General features: G+C 40.2%; 1 protein-coding gene and 1 long non-coding RNA gene across 17 annotated transcripts in view; one reads left to right on the forward strand and one right to left on the reverse strand.

Moving 5' to 3' along the window:
• The window catches only part of FBXW4 (F-box and WD repeat domain containing 4), an 83,584-nt gene extending 74,823 nt beyond the window's left edge, over nt 1-8,761 (reverse strand). For 2 of the 13 annotated variants that reach the window (XR_015155222.1, XM_086377354.1), the window contains exon 1: nt 7,757-8,759. Coding sequence is in view for 6 of the 13 variants with exons in the window: in XM_086377354.1 (XP_086233480.1) it covers nt 7,757-8,712 (956 nt within the window). In the remaining 7 variants the exon portion in view is untranslated. Of the gene's footprint in view, nt 1-7,756 lie in introns of all 13 variants that reach the window. The other 11 variants (XR_015155218.1, XM_086377352.1, XR_015155220.1 and 8 more) reach the window with 10 other exon arrangements.
• Nucleotides 7,751-21,365, forward strand: part of LOC147344207 (uncharacterized) — a 39,406-nt gene continuing 25,791 nt past the window's right edge. For 2 of the 4 annotated variants that reach the window (XR_015155224.1, XR_015155227.1), the window contains exons 1-2: nt 7,751-7,890; nt 12,114-12,162. This is a non-coding gene — a long non-coding RNA (uncharacterized LOC147344207). Of the gene's footprint in view, nt 7,891-9,730; nt 9,801-12,113; nt 12,163-12,347; nt 12,591-21,365 lie in introns of those variants that run through there. The other 2 variants (XR_015155228.1, XR_015155226.1) reach the window with 2 other exon arrangements.

A 21,365-nucleotide genomic window follows, 5' to 3' on the forward strand; every position in this document is an offset into this window, starting at 1 on the left:
GGATGAAGAGAGGCTCTCCTTTAGTAACTCACTTCTGGAGGGAGGCCCGTTAGTCACACACACCACCTGTATCTGAATCTTGACTCACCTTTTCAACATGGACTTCCTAAATGAAATTCAAAGAAACATAGGAGGTCAGGGACGATTCCCTGGATCTACAGGGAAGAAAGAAAAGGCAGCACCAGCAGAAGACTATTTCCCTTTCTCTACAGAGAAAGAACCCATTACAGAGCTAGTGAGCAGGGGAAATAGCTTTCCTTTCAGTGCAACAGCTTTCCAGGAAAAGTATCTCAACATATTTACTATAAAACAATTTAATTTCCCTGTCCCATCACCTGCCACCCCATCCCCATCCCCGCAAAAAGCCCACAGATTGTGGATTTCCTCTCATTCTTGGCAGAGTTACCAGAAGAAATATAATACCCCCTTCGGACTGCTCCCAACAGCTGCTGGAATAAGAGGGGGAGCTGGGGGTAACCTTCCAAAGCTGCCTCTAAAAATGACCATTCCCCCTGCCAAACCATGCAGTCAGTGAACACAAGACAGCCCTTTTTCTACTTTCTTAAAGGGGAGATCCCAAAAGCAAGTGTTCCCTGGCCCAAAATACTGGTCTCCAGCCCAACTGTCCTCCTCAACTTGACTCTTAAGCTGGCACTTCTAATACCTAATTCTTTCTTAACATGTTCTTAAAATAATCATCTACTTCTTCACTAGCATTTTTGGCTAGTTTAACCTGCTAATATCCAAGTTAGGGTTCTTATCAAACTCCCACTCAGTAATATATCCTTGTCTCTGTCCACCTCCAAAATACTACATTCCTTAGGTGTGCATACAGCACACGTGCATGCACGCACACACACACACACACACACACACACACACACACATCTCCTTTCAGGTCAAGAACCTTCCTACAAAAAAGTCAAGGAACAAAGTCAGCAATGGTAAAGTTGCACTGTACCCCAGCCCTTTTCCCCTTTCCCAACGTCATCTACACTAAATACACCTCAGTTCTGTCTAGAAAAGCCCCCTTGCCAGGCAGCAGAGAAACTTCCAGTTAGCCTTCAGCCTCTTAGCTGAGACCACCAACAAAGAAGTTCATGAATGTCAACTGGGGGCACAGGCAATATCTCTCTCTGCTGAGGAGAAACTGGACAGAGCCTCCAGCATCATTCCCCAAAGGTGACAGCCAGGGTTGAGTGAAGACCGTGAAAACTGTACAAGAGCTGGGGGAGAAAATATAATGCAAGGAATGATTTGGAATCAGGGGCAGGAGAAGGTGGAGGCATGAACTGGCTGACCCCAAATGTCTTTTCCATCTCTAACTCCTATGATTCTTTGACCTCCAATTTTGTGCTGCGAACAAGGAATGGAAAGTCAACAGACGTGGTGATGTTTTGAAAGAGCCTGGCAGTCTGCTCTTGTCATTTAGTGGCCTTTGCATGTATTTTTTAAGGTGTCTCCATGCCCTGTCTTCATTTCACAGTTGTCACCTTTCTCAGCAATTTGAGCTCATGTCAAATACCAAAAAAGAAGGAGAAGAAGAAAGAATGTACTGGCAATTAATTGTGGGCTAAAGAGGGCCAGACACAGGGGCCCATTGGGTGGCCCAGACTTTCAGGGAGGGCAATGTGGACAATTGGATATAATGAAAAACTGACTTCAAGTTGAGACAAGGGAGTCAAACCTCTAACAAGAGATAAATTCTTTCTCCAGACAGTCTCATACTCAGTTTTAGATACAGGTGAAACCTTTACATGATTCAAAATTCATAAACATATTCTTAATTAGAACAAACATCTTGCCTCTACTGATTACACTTTAAATTCTAATACTTGTTCAAATCTGAGCAAGACTGTTAAATAAAAAGGACTTTTCTCAAGAATAAACCAAATCTTTGGATTCTCAACTTCATCTGATGGCCGGCACACCTGAGATAAATTCTGGAGTTGATCAAAAATCTGTTTCTGTAGATCAGAGTGTGGGGGCATGTCAATTTTCACTGAAAATTCAAAACTCAACTTTCTCCTTGTTTTTCCAAACAGTCAATCTCATCTTCAATATTCAAAAGTTATTAGAGCCTGGCCTCAAGAAGAGTCTACCTGAAATTCTCCCTGTTCCATGGTTCTCAGTTAGGACCAGAAACTAATTCAGTGCCAGGGTTACTCCAGAGTTAAAGTTAAGCTGCCACACAAAGATAATTCCTTTCTATGTCAAACACTTAAAAATAATTTTTTTAAATGTGTATGCTTCATCAGTAACCTCGTTGCCAGTCTGATTTCAAGCAGCTCAAGCACAATCTTTACCTAAGATGAAGGGGCTAGACATAGAAAACTGAAAGTGAGAAACAGAGTATTGAAATACTTGCAGAGATTTCATTCCAACATGAACTGTTTATCTTGTAGATTATGAGGACTTTGGGATTCTCCATGATTCTGCCTTGAAAGTTAGGAGAGTCATGCCCTACTGTTCGAGTCTTACAAGACTGGAAAGGAGATAAGCAGCTTCCATATTCTCAGTCTTGAAGGAAAGTCCTCCAGTTTGCATTTGGAGGTACTGACTGCACTAGACCATTTCCTGCTTCCACAGGTGTATTGCTTTATTTATTTCAAATATGTAAACTGAACTCACTTTTATTAACTCACAAAACCATTCAAAATAAGGCCTTTCCAAAAAGTTGAAAATAAATACATTCATATATGAAACCTTTCAGTGAACTGGAGAACAAGTAAGTGATTGCTTTCTAGGTACCGCAGAAAGGTGAAAGAGAGAGCTGAAGTTACTTTAAGTTGCTAATTGTTTTCTGAAAATCACTGTTTAGGCCTTGAAAGTAACCAGTGAGCAATGTCTTTTCTGTTCAGTTAGGAAACTTTATGCTTTCTGGGTCAAAAAAATGCTCTTAGGTGCAATCATTTTAAAACAAACAAACACACTCTGCTTATCTGTGTCCATCTCACCACTTTGGACGTTAATCATCACTGAAATAGATACCCCAGTCCCTCGGCCTCAAAGAGCTCCAAGCCTACAAGACCCTGGCTAAGGAATGAATGTACATGCCAGGGCAAACACTTCAGAGCCTGACTCCCTAAACATCTATTGTTAATTCTAGGCAAATCTATGACAGGCAAACGCAAGAAAGAACCCAGGTAATGCTCAAGGGATATTTGAAATAAAACTCAAGTTTGAAAACATACAGGACTTACTTTAGGAGAGAGACGATCAAGAGAGGTAAAAGTATTTAATATAAGACAGCAAAAGTATTTTTTTAATAATTTACATACACGGGTATACTTTTTCTTTCCATTCCTAGCTTTTGTTAACTTACAGTGTCTGAATTTACAATTAGCACCTTTGCTCTTCCACCTGTCATACTTTCTAACTTCTTGCATTTAGCCTATATTATAAACTGACAGAGTTAAATTTCATTGTTTTGTTCTTGAAGACTGAACTAGCTTAGTTTTGCCTCTACTCTTTAGGGAAAACTTAAAAGATTGCTATATGAAACATTTCCTTGATTTTTATATTAAAGATATTTCTATTCCCCCAGGATTCATAAAACTTTCAAATAAAACCGATTTTAAACCAGATGACTGACTTAAACTGTCTTTGTGTCCACTTAAAAAAAAAAAAAGCTCAGGAAACCTCCCAGTGTTCACTGGTAGGGCAAGAGGCCTAAAGGGAAGCAAATTATTTGTTTGTGGTTTCAAAGTGGCCAAAATGCCTTCAAGCACAAGTATAAGACCATTAACAAATCACAAGGAACCAAAGCAGTTCATCTTACTCAACAAAGCTATGATCAGTTAGGAAGAGCCAAACTGAATGGGACTTGCCCTGGGCCGGAAGGTCAGTAAACCTTAGCAGTTTGTGTTTCTGAGAATTCAGGAGGCTCTTCGGCAGGGAGAGCAGACCCTAAAGCCCACAGCTTCTGCTGTCATGTTTCCAAAAACATTCAGGACAGGTGAGAGAGATTCAGCCATGTATGTGTTTCCCCCCACCTTCTGTCTTTAGGCAGCCTCTCTATGTCAAACCATCTCCACTTTTGCTAAATATAGACTGACTAGAGGTGAAGCCACACAACTTGAAAGTTCCATTTTACAACAATTTACTGAGTGCCTACTATGTGCTGAACTCTGTGCTATCACTAACACATTACAATGGTTAAGCCTCATTTTACTGGCTATGTTACTCTCATTCTTTATAGATAATAAAACTCTGGGGCAGTGAAGTGTGGCTTCTCATAAAATGAAGTTTTGTGCTTATAAAAACTTGTCCTACTGTCCAGTGTGCAGTTAATTAGCACATTTTTTAATTAAAAATACGAACTACAGCCCTGCCACAATCCGAACAGCCATACTTTCACTGAACTTTGGGCCCAGGCTCCCTAATGCCCTAAGATGACTGGGGCACACGCCATCTCCCTCCAGGGATGATCACCACCCCTCTTGGTGGGTTATCATGTCTCTGCAGCTGTCCAAAAACAGACCACACTGGTAAACATTCTCTCCACCTGCTGTAACACGCATAACTTTCCCCCTCAACTCAGAAAACATGAGCATGACCCTGCTCTTTATCAAGTGTTATGGTAAAACAACTTCCTAGAAGGCTGGCGATACCACATCCTAGGACACAGGCAGGAAATCAAAATATGTGGCTAAAAAATAACAAAGCCAAATCACCTGGCAGTCTCGATGCACTTTATACTGTAAACTCATTTTCATTTTGTTATTATCACTTACAGAATGCACACTCATTCACATTATCTCCCAGAGCACTTGAAAAGGAAAGAAAAATAAACATAAATTCTTTCATTTGTTCATTCAGTCTCTATAAGGAGAGCAGTCTATGGCCATACCACCTTGAAAGTGCCCAATCTCATCTATAAGGAGAGCAAGAAAGCCAAATTTTGCCGTGGCTGGATTGGGTTTAGGCATTTCAGACAACTGCTCTTCTAGGTCAACTGCTATGTTCTCTGAAAGAGTTTTTCGTTATAAGAAATGAAGATGGGCTTCCCTGGTGGTCCAGTGGTTAAGAATCCACCTTGCAATGCAAGAGACACTGGTTCAGTCCCTAGTCTGGGAAGATCCCAAACCTGGCAGGGCAACAAGGCCCGTGTGCTGCAACTACTGAACCTCTGCTCTGGAGGCCCCGTGCAACAATTACAAAAGCCCTAGAGCCTGTGCTCTCCAACAGGAGAAGCCCATGCAGCAACAAAGACCCAGCACAGCCAAAATAAACAAATATATGTATATTTTTAAAAATTCTTTTAACAAAATGAAAGTAACAAGACTTATATGCCTCCCAAATCCCAGAAAATCATTATTATCAACAACAAAATCATACTAGAAATAATAAAAGTTAAAACAATAAGGTTCAAAATTTCCAAAAGATTTTAGCAATCCTGGACATTATTAATCATACCCAGCTGGAAAACATACTGAAAAAAGAGATTGCAGTTACACCAAAAAAAAAGAATAGCATATTTAGGAATAATAGTAGATATGTAGTTACTTTACAGTGAAATCCACAGAAACTTTTGAAAAGGCACAGAATTTTTTTTTTGCTAGGGGGCTGAATGAGAATGGAGATGTCACATTCTCACACACACACAAATCACAAATCCAACAAGGAAAATTTAACCCTAACAGATATTATACTCTATCAAAGGCAACAATACTTAGAATGGAAATGGAAAAATACATCAGTGGAACAAAATAAGAGTTCAGATATAGACCCAATATACATACATACATATATGTATGTATATGTGACTATATATACACATAGATATATAAAGTTAATATCTGTCAAAGTAAGCTTTCTAGTTTGGCTACATTTTTATTCGAGCATGGTCATTTTCAAAAGAAATTACAAATTGAAAATTCAATAATACTTTTACAAAGACAATTCAGGAAAGATTTTCGTCATGGTATCATACAAAGTAAGCTTTCTAAAACAAATTATTTTGTCTTTCTAAAGGGAAAGATATGAATTACGTAACAAAAAGTTTAGTGGTAACTAGGTAACTGTTTAGAAAAAAAGAAAGTTGAATTCAGGGCCCTTACACCAAAAGAAAAGTGATACTGATGAAAGTGTTGACAATTCTTAAAAATCAAATTATAGGAAAACCAGCAGAATGTCAAAGAGAAGATGTATTATGTCTGTGGGAGAAATCACAAATTTCTCAGTTTTGGAAGGGGAAGGAAAGATTTAAAAAATCACACAAAAACTGACATATTCTGATATATTTAAATCTAAAACTTCTATAGGCTAAAAACAGTGAAATAAAAAGAACAAACTGGGGAAGATATTTGCATCAAAGATGACAGATTAGATCCTAATATCTATGACCCACAAGGACTGGAATCTAAGAGTAGTGTCAATACCCCAATAATAAATGGACTAAGACTTGGAAAAGACAATCTCATAGGTGAAACAAACACAGGGGAAAATACTTATCCTGCTAAAGGAAGGCAAAATAACAAAACTTTGAGATATCATTATATGTCCACTAAAATAGCAAAGATTTTTTAAATTCTTATATGAAATCGCTGCTAGTGCCACTGTAACTTGGTACATTGCCTTTTTACAAACCATAACCTTTGACTCAATAATGCCAATCTTGAGAATTTATTCTAAGGAACCAATTCAAAAAGACATGTATTATACAGTCTCTGATATATCTCAATAAAGCTGTTACCAAAAAATGCACTGAATTATTCATTTCCTTGTTGTCTATGATAGCAAAAAGCTGGATACAACATGAAAGTCTAATATTAGAGGAAAGTTTTTAATCTCATAGTACAGCCCACAAACATTATGTACCTATTCTGCTAGGATCAGTAGGATAGCAACTAAGTGGGGGAAGAAGTGTGCAAATGAAAAGCAATTTTTAAAACTGAACAGCTGCCTAGAGGTGATGATATTATAACTTTTTATGTTTTAAACCAACTTTCCTTAATGTTGCTATATTGTGTTAAAACTATCTTTTTAAATGTCTTTAATCCAAATTGGATGGAGTTGGGTGCTATCAGAAAGTTTTTACTCCAATTCCACACATTTTCTCCCTTTCCTATGTAACAGCTTACATGATTAAGTTCTGCATTCACAGGCTTCAGATCCTACCAAGAACAGGCCAAATTACAATACCATGCCTTCAGGTACAGTCTGTATACATCATCCAACTCCCTGCCATAAGCAGGTACCCTTTTTGCGTGTCATTCTGCCTCCATCAAGTCATAAATTATCGCTGACACTTGGACCAAGGGACCTTTTTTTGGGAGTGTGAGCCCTGTTCTCCATATTTGATTTTATCAGAGCCCAGAAGCCTAACGATCCTTAGAAGAGAGTGAGAGGATGAATGTCCATAAAAACGTCCTGAAAGACCACATAGGGGACATGGGTCCTACACCTGGATGGGAGGAGGCCTCTAAAGCCACAGACCAGCCACAGTTCCGCCTGAGGAACCCAGGCAGTCAACCTCTGCGAAAAGACACATTTAACAGCTGAAGAGAGTGCTTAAGATGGCTAATTGTGAGGAGCTGCCCACAGAGAGGGTGCTGACTAAGGGAGATGCTCTAGGGAGGTTTCCTCAGATGGAGGCCTCCGAGAGGAACTGTGCTCGGGAAGGGGTCGGAGGAGGCCGGGTTTGGACCTCGGAATTCAGGGTACGACACGGCCCCAGGCCGACCAGGCCGCGGCGCCCCGCCCTTTCCCGGGACGCGGGCCGGCCTGGGGCGGGGAGCGGGCGGGCGCTTACAGGTCGGTGCCGAGCCGCGTGAAGCCGGAGTTGAGCGAGGCCCGGGCTATCCGGCGCCAGAGCAGGTCGCAGCTGGTGAAGCGCCGCAGCCAGCGGCACACCTGAGCCAGGCGGCCGAGGGCCTGCATGTCCAGGTAGGAAAAGATGAGCAGCAGCAGCTCCTCCGGCAGGCGCAGGAGTGCGGGCCCCGCGGCTGGGCGGCAGGCTGGCTCCCGGGCCGCCGCAGCCTCCTCCTCAGCCGCTGTCGCCATGGCCGCCCGTGTCCCCGCGAGGCGGCCCCAAGCCTGACCCCCTCGTCCCTGTGCTCTTGCCGGCCTGGCGCTCTCCCGCCTACCAGTCCTGACCCTCCATTCCTCCTTCTTCCCCTCACCTCTCCCTTTGGCCTCCTTTCGCGCCCCTGCGCTCCCCTCATCTCCCCTGACGAGCCTTCTCACCCCTTCCTTCACGCTTCCGCCTCTCTCTCTTGCCTTTCCTAGGCCTGCACTCGGTCCCGCCTCAGCCCCCAGCCCCGTTTCCTCCTTCGCCTGTGGCGGCTCCGGCTTTCCTTCCGCCCCGTTTCCTTTTCCGCCTTGCCCTGCTCCCGCTTTCCCCTTCCCCTTCCTCCGCTTTCCTCTCGCGGCTCTCCCTTCCTCCTGCAGTTTTCTCGTCTCCCCGCTCTCGCCCTCGCCGGGCCCACCGTTCCCGGGGGGCCCCACGCCGCCCTGACTACCCATGAGCGGCCGCGGGGCCGGCCCGACGCGGAGCCAAGCCCGAGCCGCCGCCACAGCCGCCGCCCCGGGAGGAGGCGACACCATGCCGGACCGGGTCACATGGGGCGGCGCGGGCCGAAGCCTGGGCCCGCCCCTCACACCCGAGGCCGTGGAGCGGCTTCGTAGTGCGGGCGGGGGCCGTAGAGCGCCCCCCTCCCATGCCCCGGGCCGCCCGGAGTGTGTGCCGGAAACACAGCGTGCGTTCATCTAGCACGTGAGGCCCACCAAGCGCCTGGTTAGGACGGCCATAGGAGCGTCTGCCTTCAAGCAGCAGCTAGGTTGAGGCCCTGCCCTCAAGAAGCGCTCACTTGGGTGGCCTTCCCCCTCTCATACCCCTCTTCTACCTCGTCTGATGCCTGCTTTCCACAGGCCATATACCAGGGCCTCACGAACTGCACCTCTAGAAGTCGGCAGGTTCCTTAGGCCGGGATCTCACATGGTGTATATACCTCAGTTCTAGCAATGAGCTGGTATTTTTGACATTTTGGAAGATTGCAGTCCTCTAGATCCTGCATCCACTCCCTGGTCATGGATAATCAAGTGGTAAAGCTATTAGTCACCACCCAAGTGCAAGTGGATTCTCCAAGGTCATCCAGGAGCCCTTCCCCACACTATTCATTCCATTCACACTGCTACTGCTGCTGCTAAGTCGCTTCAGTCGTGTCCAACTCTGTGCGACCCCATAGACGGCAGCCCACCAGGCTCCCCCATCCCATTCACAAAGGTACCATTTTGAAGGGAGAGCTAAGAAAAGTCTACTGAAGTCCCATGCTGTCCCATACTGTCTCCTCTAGTCACACATGGCTTAGGGGCATTGAAAATGCGACTAGTCCAAATTGAGGTGTGCTGTAAGTGTGAAAACCCACCGGATTTTGAAGACTTACGCAAGATAAAGAATGTGAATTATCGTATTAATAGTTTTATATTAAATACATGTTGAAGTGATAAGATTTTTGATACATTGGCCTAAATATACTTTTGTAACTACTAGAAAGGTTAGAGTTATACATGTGACTTGAATTTGCGGCCCACATTTTTTCTATTGAACAGCACTGGTGGAGGCAGTAAGATTTGCAGGTGGGGGAGAAAGATACCTATCCCTAAGTATCCTGTGCCCCAAACCCTAATAGTAAAAGTTTTAGGGGTTTATTTTGTTTTTACACCTTAAGATCCATTTTCAGAAGCAAGAATGAATGAAATATCAACTCTGGAAATTATTCAACAGGTAGCATAAGGAGAGACCCAAGAGAGGAAGGATATTGCATTATGTCACCGCAGAAGCATCATGTAACAAGGTCAGACCAGAATCTGGCTTTGCCCTAGAACTGCTTTTTGATCTTAGCAAAACAACAACAAAAAACCCCACCTATCTTGGCCTTTTAGTGTTCTCAGTTTGTAGTGGAGATAATGCCTCTGCCTTACTTTCGAGGGATAAATGAGATGATCCCTGTAAAATGCTTTGAACTCCTCTAAGAAAATTCTCAATAATAGTTACAGGTCAAATCCTGTTACAAAAAAATACCCTACAAAAGGTGTGGGGGGGGGGAGGTACAACAAAGGCTTTGTGTAGAAAAAAGATTTCCAAACTCCAGCCAGTGATTTACTTATTAAAAACAATATTTGACATGACATTTCAGTACAACTAAAGAATTTAGACCATCTCTTAGAAATCATTATAAAGATATTTACTTATTTCATACTGTTAGAAGGCTGTTGAGGTAGGAATGCTGAATATTGAGGTAATATCATCAACTCAACATTTATTGATTTTGCTACAGTTGTATACTGTGAGCCACTCTGGAAGGAAAGCAGATGAATATAGCATATGGTTCCTACATTTTGTCTTCTGATTTGTGTTAAACATGTTTGTAATTTCTTACTGTTTGACTTTTTTTTTAACCATTTCTTTACACAGAGTAAAACTAAGTAATTCATCCACACTGTACCTAGTTTTCAGTAGAGGACTTGAAGGCGCAGAAAATTGTTTAATTAAATCAAGTACTAAAATCCACAATCACACAAATGCAACTTATTCTTTATCCCATGTTGCCCTCATTATTGGAGAAATTAAACCATCACTTAAAAATATCACCTTCTTTTGCACCCAAACTGGAGATCAAGTGAACTAAAATTTATGGTTTACTGATTTCCAAAATAAGCCAAAATACTCACTATGCAGAAAGGCAAAGCCAAAATGGAAAATTGGCATATATTCTGTTATTTGGTGGTGATTTGGTGTGTCTCTAAATTTCTAAGCTATTAAAAAAAAAAAACCCTACAGTTTAGTTTCAACTCAGAGAAGCACCTAGAATTTTTCATCAACCCTCCCTCCCTCACAAAACAAAGCAAAAAAAGTCCAATGTGGGATTTAAAACAAACTTGAAAAAAACTTTGAAAAAAAACATCACAACAAGCACTTTTAAAATTCTTTTTGGAGACAGGTTATTTAAAAAAATCAGCTGGATGGGAATTTCCTGGTTGTCCAGTGGTTAGGATTCCGTGCTTTCACTGCCCAGGCCCTGGGTTCAATCCCTGGTTGAGGAACTAAAATTCTACACACTGCACGGTGCAGCCAAAAAAAAGATAAAAAATCAGCTGGGACTGAAAAAAATGATTTGTAACAAAACTAAATGCATATCTTCATGGAATACTTAATGGTGTTTTATTATCAAAGAAAATAAACACCTTAATAGCTAGAAAAAAAGAAAATAAAAAGTACACTGGACTTCAGAATATCTTTAGAAAAGTCATCCACTCCCTTGAAGTTCAAATCCAGGAAACATAGTGAAATACTATGGGGGGGCGGGGTTGAAATTTACTTTGTTTTTATAAGGCATTTTAAATTTAGAATTTGCATAATAAGTAAACTGTAAGCATTGGACTACTTTTAACTTAGAATGCCAAAAACATGAAATTCATAATATTTTAAAACATAAGACTCAATTTCTTTTTTCTACTTTTTAAATAGAAGATAGGTGATTTGCAATATCAGTTCTAGGTGTATAGCACAGAGACTCAGTATTTTTATAGATTATATTCCATTTTAAGTTATAGAATATTGCCTATATTTCCTATGCTGTAAAATGTATGAGACTTTATGAATTTCACTGGGAATTGAGAAATACTAATATTAGTTCACTTTTAGAGAGGATTTTTAAGTTCAGATGTAAAGTTCTTTGTGTATGTCCATGTAACTGACTTGCATAGTAGTAATTATTGTTAATAGGTATTTTATATGTTTAGGATTGTGAAAAGGCTAGAACTGTGTGTTCTGTACATTCTCGTAAACATAGATGACAATCTTAGGCAGGAGACTACTCCCACATCCAATATGCCAGTGCCCGCATGCCTCTTAAGCCCTCAGGGCCCCAGCCTTTAACTTTAAAAGTAAGCAGATTTAGCAGGGGAATTATTCTGAGATGAATGAGAAAGAATGAGATTATTTTGTGAATGACAATTTATAATAATAATAATAGCATATATTTATTGAGCACTGACTGTGTATCAGGCACTATTACAAGAGCTTTCCATGTATTGTCTCACTTATTCTTATCAATAACCACATAAGGAAGATACGATTAACCTATTTTTTTTTTTTTTTTTTACAGAAGATGAAACTGAAGCATATGGTCACACCGTTCCTAAATAACAGAACAGGTATCAAATCTAGACATTCTAACCCCAAAGCTCTTACTCTGAACTGTGTCTTTACCATGGTGGTGGTTTAGTCACTAAATTGTGTCCAAGTCTTGCGACCCCATGGACTGTACCCCACCAGACTCCTCTGTCCATGGGATTTCCCAGGCAGGGATACTATAGTGGATTGCCATTTCCTTCTCCAGGGGATCTTCCCAGCCCAGGAATCGAACCCCGGTCTCCTGCATTGCAGGCAGATTCTTTACCAACTGAGCTACAAGGGAAGTCCTAAGCCTTCACCATACACAACAGAAAATGGAATAGGAATAAGGCATTGAATTCAGAGTCTTCTAGGATCCCTTTCGATTAATATAGCCACACCTAATAATATACTTTTCCTCTGACCATCAGGCAGGTCTGGTATCTAAATAAAAGCTGCTTCTAAACAATTAAAGTAGATTCTGTCCTTGTCTCAACTGTTAATACTTTCTAAGGGTTAATATGTAGAATCCACAGCCTCTTATGCTTTTCATAATCTTTTTGCAAAACTTTAAAAGGATTTGTAGGAACTACTGTCTTGCAAAAGAACATATAACAAAAGTTTAGTAATTTCATTATTTTACTTCAGCTTCAATTTCTTTTGTTAAATAACAGTGTGTGTATAGTATGTATTATATGAGCCTTTTTTGTAAATTTGTCCCTATTTATATATATTCAAAAGGAGACTTTGTAGAATAATGCTAATAATGGTTACTTCTAGTAATGGAATTTTACTTTGTACTTTTCCCTATTGCTTGATTTTTTTTTTTAAAGAAGCATGGATCACATTTACGAAATCAATAAAGTCTCCCCAAAATAAAGTTATAGTTGTTATGCATCCAGACACACCATGCAACAAGACAGTTAGAGAACCCTAGATCATTGCCAGAGTTTTAACTAGCCACCTAAGTTTCTTCAAATTTTATTTCATTTAAAATGTGTCTCATGTAATAGTAAGATAACGAATTAGAGTATAAGAAAGAAGAAATGAGGACTAATGATAAATGTATAAACATTTGGGCATCACATAAATAGAAAGATAGAGTCTAAAGTTTTGTTTTCAGAAATTATACGTCAGGTTCAGTCCAGTTCAGTCGCTCAGTCATGTCCGACTCTTTGTGACCCCATGGACTGTAGCACTCCAGGCTTCCCTGTCCATCACCAGCTCCTGGAGCCTGCTCAAATTCATGTCCATCGAGTCGGTGATGCCATCCAACCATCTCATCCTCTGTTATCCCCTTCTCCTGCCTTCAGTCTTTCCCAGCATTAGGGTCTTTTCTAGTCAGTTGGTTCTTCACATCAGGTGGCCAAAATTTTGGAGCTTCAGCTTCAGAATCAGTCCCTCCAGTGAATGTTCAGGACTGATTTCCTTTAGGATTGACTGGCTTGATCTCCTTGCAGTCCAAGGGACTCTCAAGAGTCTTCTCCAGCACCACAGTTCGAAAGCATCAATTCTTCAGCACTAAGCGACTTCCCTGATGCTCAGATGGTTAAGCGTCTGTCTACAATGTGGGAGACCCAGGTTCGATCCCTGGGTCGGGAAGATCCCCTAGAGAAGGAAATGGCAATCCACTCCAGTACTATTGCCTGGAAAATCCCATGGACAGAGTAGCCTGGTAGGCTACAGTACATGGGGTCACAAAGAGTTGGACATGACTGAGCGACTTCACTTTCACTTTCAAGCCTTCTTTATGGTTCACCTCTCACATCCGTACATGACTACTGGAAAAACCGTACCTTTGACTAGCCGGACCTTTGTCAGCAAAGTAATGTCTCTGCTTTTTAATATGCTGTTTAGGTTTGTCATAGCTTTTCTTCCAAGGAGCGAGCATCTTTTAATTTCATGGCTGCAATCACCATCAGCAGTGATTTTGGAGCCCAAGAAAATAAAGTCTGTCACTGCTTCCATTGTTTCCCCATCTATTTGCCATGAAGTGATGGGACCAGATGCCATGATCTTCGTTTTTTGAATGTTGAGTTTTAAGCCAGCTTTTTCAGTCTCCTCTTTCACTTTCATCAACAGGCTCTTCAGTTCCTCTGTGCTTTCTGCCATAAGGGTGGTGTCATCTGCCTATTGAGATTATTGATATTTCTCCTAGCAGTCTTGATTTCAGCTTGTGCTTCATCCAACCCAGCATTTTGCATGATGTACTCTGCATAAAAGTTAAATAAGCAGAGTGACAATATACAGCCTTGACATATCCCTTTCCCAATTTTGAATCAGTCTGTTGTTCCATGTTCAGTTTTAACTGTTGCTTCTTGTCCTGCATTCAGATTTCTCAGGAGGCAGGTAAAGTGGTCTGGTATTCCCATCTCTTGAAGAATTTTCTAGTTTGTTGTGATCCACACAGTCAAAGGCTTTGGCCTAGTCAATAAAGCAGAAGTGGATGTTTTTCTGGAACTCTCTTGCTTTTTTGATGATCCAACAGATGTTAGCAATTTGATCTCTTGTTCCTCTACCTTTTCTAAATCCAGCTTGAATATCTGGATGTTCTCAGTTCACATATTGTTGAAGCCTCGCTTGAAGAATTTTCAGCATTACTTTGCTAGCATGTGGGATGAGTGCAATTGTGTGGTAGTTTGAACATTCTTTGGCATTGCCTTTCTTTGGGATTGGAATGAAAACTGACCTTTTCCAGTCCTGTGGCCACTGCTGAGTTTTCCACATTTGCTGGCATATTGAGTGCAGCACTTTCACAGAAATTCCATCACCTCCACTAGTTTTGTTCATAGTGATGCTTCCTAAGGCCCACTTTACTTCAGACTCCAGGATGTCTGACTCTAGGTGAGTGATCACACCATTGTGGTTATCTAGGTCATTAATATCTTTCTGTGTATTCTTGCCCCCTCTTCTTAATATCTTTTGCTTCTGTTAGGTCCATACCATTTCTGTCCTTTATTGTGCCCATCTTTGCATGAAATGTTCCCTTGGTATCTCTTGATATCTGCTCAAATTTTCTTGAGGAAATCTCTAGTCTTTCCCATTTTATTGTTTTTATTTCTATTGTTTTCCTCTATTTCTGTCAGGTTGGCAGTTTATATTCTGAAATCCTGTTAGAAACCCCAAGATCTGATCTGTTTTTCTATGAATCCACTGTCTTTGTCATATTCAAAGATAATATATTTTTATTTCATATGAAACAATTTAAAATATTGTTTAAAAATAGTTACTTTATGCAGAAAAGACTAGAAGGAAATATGTTCAAATTCTAGAAATGGATGCTGATGAGAGGTAGAATTATGGAAAGTTCTTTCTGCTGTTGCCTTACCCTTTTCTATATTTTCTAAGTTTTCTGCAGTGAACATATATTACATAGATAATGAAATTTTTTTTAAAGAAAAAAACCTAAGAGGTGTTTGTACCTGAATGTACAAAATCATTTCATTCAATTTAAGCTAATTTTAATATTTTATTTAAAAGTCCATTTACAAATCTCCCACATAATTCCAAACAATTTGTTATACCTCACCTTCGAGGACATGGAGCACAACTGCTCTCCCCCACCATACACACATACTCCCAAGAGGACTGCATGCGGTGACTTCCTTCCAAAGAATACAGTATGTAAAGAAGAGGAGGAAAAAAGAGTAACTTTTTGTGGAGAAGGCTGACAAACACTATTTCAGCCAGGTGATCAACACCTGTTCAACATCATCAGCTGTAAGTCACATGGATAGTAGGTACCCTTGATACACATGATGAAAATGGTACTTTACCTCTGTGGCCATGCTCCCCAAAAGCCATAATCCCAGTCTAATAATGAGAAAAACATGCGACAAATCCAAACTGAAGGATGGTTTATGAACCTACCTGACCAGTCCTCCTCAAAAATGTCGAGATCATCAAAAACAAGGCAAGTCTGAGAAATTATCACAGCCAAGAGGAAACAAGAGTCATGACAAATAAGTGGAATGTGGTATCCTAGAGCAGAAGAGAGAAAGAATATTAGGTAAAAACCAAGGAAATCTGGTTAGTCCATTAATCATTACAAATGCACAATACTGACATAAAATGTTGATAATGGTAGTATGTAAGAACTCTATTCTGATTTCACAATTTTTCTGTAAATCTAAATCTATTATACAAAAATAAAGGTGTTTTTTTTGTGTGTGTAAATTTATTTTACCTTTTTGTGACTTTTTAGAGAAAATCTTGGCAAAACTTGTAATGCACATGAAGGCTGTGTTTTCTGAGTTAGAAATTTGTGATATTATGAAACCCTATCTTGTCATCCCAAATGCAAAAGAAAGACATAAAAATAATGTCCCATAAGTCATCTCCAACAAAATTTAAACTACTTAAGACTTTTAATTATCCAAACTTATAGCTATACTAAAAAGATTGATTTTCCAGAGGGTAGATGTCATTCTAAGATACTGTTCTGACTTTACAACTGTGAGAAACAGACATTTCCAAGCACCAATTTATGTGTGAAAGATATACACACATGTACACAAAATTTGAGGACCATATGGCAAGTAAGGTAAGGGGGTGGGCAAAATAGAAATATCAAATGGGACTGTGGGAATAAGAAAGCAAATTTCTAGATTTGCCAGTTCAGTAATGCTACCATTAGTTAGTCTGAGATAGCATTCTTATGTCAATAAGTGGTGTTCAAAGAAATTTTGAACAAAATGGAGAGCACACCATCAGCATTAGGATCTAAGATAATTTATGTTGACATCAGAATTTGTGATTTTTCTGATCTCTGTCAGAAGACTGAGTCATTTGGCAACAAATGATGAAAGATACAAAACGAAGATAAAGGCAACCATAAATCTTGTGAAATGTTCTGGGAATTTCTTTAAATACATACATGTGCATGCATGGGTTTGTGCATGCTAAGTCGCTTCAGTCATGTCCGACTCTTTGCAACCCTATGAACTGTAGCCCACCAAGCTCCTCTGTCCATGGGGATTCTCCAGGCAAGAATACTTGAGTGGGTTGCCATGCCCTCCTCCAGGGCATCTTCCCGACCCAGGGACTGAACCTGCATCTCTTATGTCCCCTGCACTGGCAGGCAGGTTCTTTACCACTAGCGCCACCTGGGAAGCCCAAATACATACATAGATACATAATAAAAATAAAGCTACCACTGAGATAGAATATATATAAATGAGTTCTTTTTCAAGAAGAAGATGATAAGTTCTAGGGAAAAAATTTCTCTTAAGCATCTTCAGCTCTTCTGGAAGAAAGTACAAGGTCAAATATAACCTTGTTTCTGTTTCTATAATTATACTAATGGAATGCCTAAACTTCAGGTAAATTTTTTTCATTTGAGGCATTCATTACAGTAACTAAAACCACAGGATATAATTTATTTATCTTGTCCTAGGTTTGGGGTCCTGTTAAAAATGTGAAAAACACAAAAGACAACTTTTCTGAAATAGCATTCAGTTACATTATTTTGAACAGATGGTAGGTTGTATTCAGCTGTTAAATACAAACAAAAGTTTGGATGTGAGTGGAATAAATATTGGTCTTATTTAATTTGGGGGATTTTTAGTTTTTAAAAATGTGTGTGTGTATGTGTGTATATACACACACACACATATACACATATATATATACATACACATACTGTGTAAAGAGAATTATGACTTTTAGGCCCATGTTTAACTGTTATCTTTTGAGAACCTATGTCACTACTTCTAAAGAATTATATACTCTATATAATTGCTTTTCGCCCTTTCTCGTGGCAGCTGTTTTCCCCTTTCTTATGGCATCTTTCAAATGGAAAGATGAGTGAGAAAAATCCCCTACATTTAAAACCTACCAGGGAGAGAAAAGCAGGAAGAAGTCCATAGCCCCTGGGGATTTCAGCAGATTGACCTGAAAAAGGAGTACAACTTGAGTTCCTCCTCTAACAACACAAGCTCCAATCAGAGAAGTTTCCAAACACATGAAGCTTAGCAAGACCACCTGCTTCTAACACAAGACAATGGCCACTGGACCACCAACTCTGTTGCCTCAAGTCAACACCAGCTCTCCTTCACAACAGATGATAGGCTTTCCGCTAGAAGAGCTTCCTCATTTAAAAAAAAAAAAGGGCGGAAAGAGAAATTTAACTTCATATATGTGCTAGAAGCTCATAAATTAGGAGTAAAATGGACAAATGAAAAACCTGAAATGGAAGTCAGTCTGACAGTAGAACCAAACATTAATTGCACAGATACCAGCCTTGGCAAGATGAAGTGAGGAGTTCAGATCCCCACTTGGCCAGGGCATGGGCCTCCGGGTGCTATGGGAGCCAACAGGAAGTGGAAAGGAAATTTTGCCCAGGTGCTTATGCCTTCCTCAAGCATGACCAATCTCAGCGGATGTGTGGCACAACCCAGGATCCTTCATTTATCATCTCTTAATGCAAATCAAAATTACAATGAGGTACCTCTTCACACTGGTCAGAATGGTATCATTAAAAGTTTACAGGGGGCTTTTCTGGTGGTCCAGTGGTTGAGAATCCACCTTGCAGTTCAAAGGACACCAGTTCAATCCCTGATCCAGAAAGATCCTATATGCTACAGAACAACTAAACCCCTGTGCCATAGCTACTGAGCCCGTGTGCCTACAGCCCATGCTCCCCAACAAGAGAAGCCACTACAAGGAAGAGTAGCCCCCACTCACCACAACTAGAGAAATTCGTGCAACAACGAAGACCCACTATTGCCAAAAAAAAATACATCTTTAAAAAAAAAAGTGTTTACAGGGACTTCCCTGGTGGTCCAGTGACCAAGAATCCACGCTCCCGATGCAGGGGCCCATGTTTGATCCCCAGTTAGGGAACTAGATTTCACATGCTGAAACTAAGAGCACACCTAAATGGTGCACTTTAGTTGCTCAACTAAAGATGCCACAACTAAGACCCAGCACAGCCAAATCAATAAAACACTTTTAAAATTTACAAATAGGGAGCTCCCCGGTGGTCCAGTAGTTAGGACTCTGTGCTCTCACTGCCAAGGGCCCAGGTTCAGTCCCTGGTCAGGGAACTAAGATCCCACAAGCTGCATGGTATGGCCCCACAAAAAAGTCTATAAATAACAAATCCTGGGAAGGGTGTGGGGAAAAGGGAACCTTTTCTACATTGTTGGTGGGAATGTAGATTGGTGCAGCCATTATTAAAAATGGCATGGAGCTTCCTTAAAAAACTAAAAATAAGAGTTGCCATATGATCCAGCCGTCCCACTCCTGGACATATAGCTGGAGAAAGCTCTTAATTTGAAAAGATACATGCACCCTAATGTTCACAGCAGCACTATTTAGACATGGAAGCAACCTAAATGTCCTCTGACAAATGAATGGGTAAAGAAGATGTGATATATACATGCAATGGAATACTACTCAGCCATCAAAAAGAATGACATACCATCATTTGTAGCAATATGGATGGAGCTAGAGATTATCATACTAAGTGAAGTAAGACAGAGAAGATAAATATCATGATATCATTTGTACTGGGCTTCCCTGGTGGCTCTGATGGTTAAGAGCCTGCCTGCAATGCAGGAGACCTGAGTTCAATCCCTGGGTTGGGAAGATCCCCTGGAGAAGGAAATGGCATCCCATTTCAGTATACTTACCTAGAGAATCCCATGGACAGAGGAGCCTGGTAGGCTTCTATTCCATTGCCTTCTCCGAAATACAAACTACCATATACAAAAAGGATAAACAACAAGGTTCTACTGTATAGCACAGGGAGCTATGTTCAGTATCCTGTAATAAACTATAACAGAAAAGAATATTTTATATATATATGTATATGAATCACTTTGCTGTATATCAGAAACCAACACAACACTGTAAATCAACTATACTTCAATTTTAAAAAATTTGTAATTTCTTAAGATCTCTATCTTTCATACCACTCAACAGGAGAAGAATCACTGTGATCAGACCCACAACTTCCCTAGCTCTCCCAAGAGTTAAAGTCAACTGCATTACAGTTTCCTTGATTTGAGTCCTTAGTCATATATGAGATAGTCTGTTGAACTGGTATTCAATTAAAGGTATATAAAGCAATATTTAACATTTTGTAGGTTAAGAAAATTAACAAAGTCTTGGTATCACACAACTCCCATAAGTCCAGATTTCTTAAAATTATAAACTCATATCCCTTTAGATAAATTTTTTTTAATTTTAAAGATTTTCAAAAATAAACATTTTTCAAGAGCCTTCCATGATACAGTTAATTAAAACCCATGTTACTTATTCAGCAGTGCCCGCAGCAGAGTCACAGAAACAACCGGAGAAGAAACAAGCTATTGACAGAGAATAGAAATGTTTGGGACAAATGTATTTCACACTGTTTAAATGCATTACCGAACACCCGTAGAACAGAACAGTAAACAAACAGCTGTGAAAAAGAATGAGGAGGATCAGATGCAGAAGGGTAGCTAATAAACATTAAGTGAAAAAGCAAAATGCAGGAGTGTATCCATGTCACCACTGAGGGGTGGGTGGGAAAGTACGCTGGCCTGCTTCGACTTTTTGGGTGCCAGCTCTCTCTGGACAAGGACACAAAGCCTTGTGCCAGCGTTTGCTTCCAAGGAGGACTGGTTGGGTACAGGATAGGGTTTCTTTTCACTATACACTATTTCATACCTTTTGAATTTTTAGACTATTAACTATGGATTGCCTATTGAATAATAAATATTATCTTTTTAAAAAGCTAGGGAAGCTGTGGGTCTGATCACAGTGATTCTTCTTCTGTTGAGTGGTATGAGAGATGGAGATCCTGAGAAATTATAGATTTTTAAAAACTGAAGTATAGTTGATTTACAGTGTTGTGTTAGTTTCTGGTATACAGCAAAGTGATTATACATTTTCAAGCATATTTCGGGAATAATGGAAAAAATTACTGCTACCTTGCCTCAGAAAGCTACAGTGAAGGAGTTGGGGGCAGGAGGAGATGTTAACTAGGATGTTAACCTAGTACCAGTGTTTGCTTCCGAGGAGAAGATATGTTAACTAGGATGTCAGAAGGTAGATCAAAATTAATACCCAGATTGTGAAAATACTTCAATTACTGATGGAAGGAAAAAGAATACTCACTGCATTTAAGTAAGCAGGGATACATTAGGAAAAAGGACCAAACAGATAAAATGCTGGAATGTTTAAAATTTTTAAATTAAACTTAAAATTGGTTAAGTTATTAAAAGTCCTTTGTGAAACAAAGCTTCAGAATGTGGTA

This window comes from Bos grunniens, chromosome 26 (assembly GCF_055505025.1).
Source record: "Bos grunniens cultivar Pamir isolate PY7600 chromosome 26, Bosgru_T2T1.0, whole genome shotgun sequence".
Taxonomy (NCBI): Eukaryota; Metazoa; Chordata; class Mammalia; order Artiodactyla; family Bovidae; genus Bos; species Bos grunniens.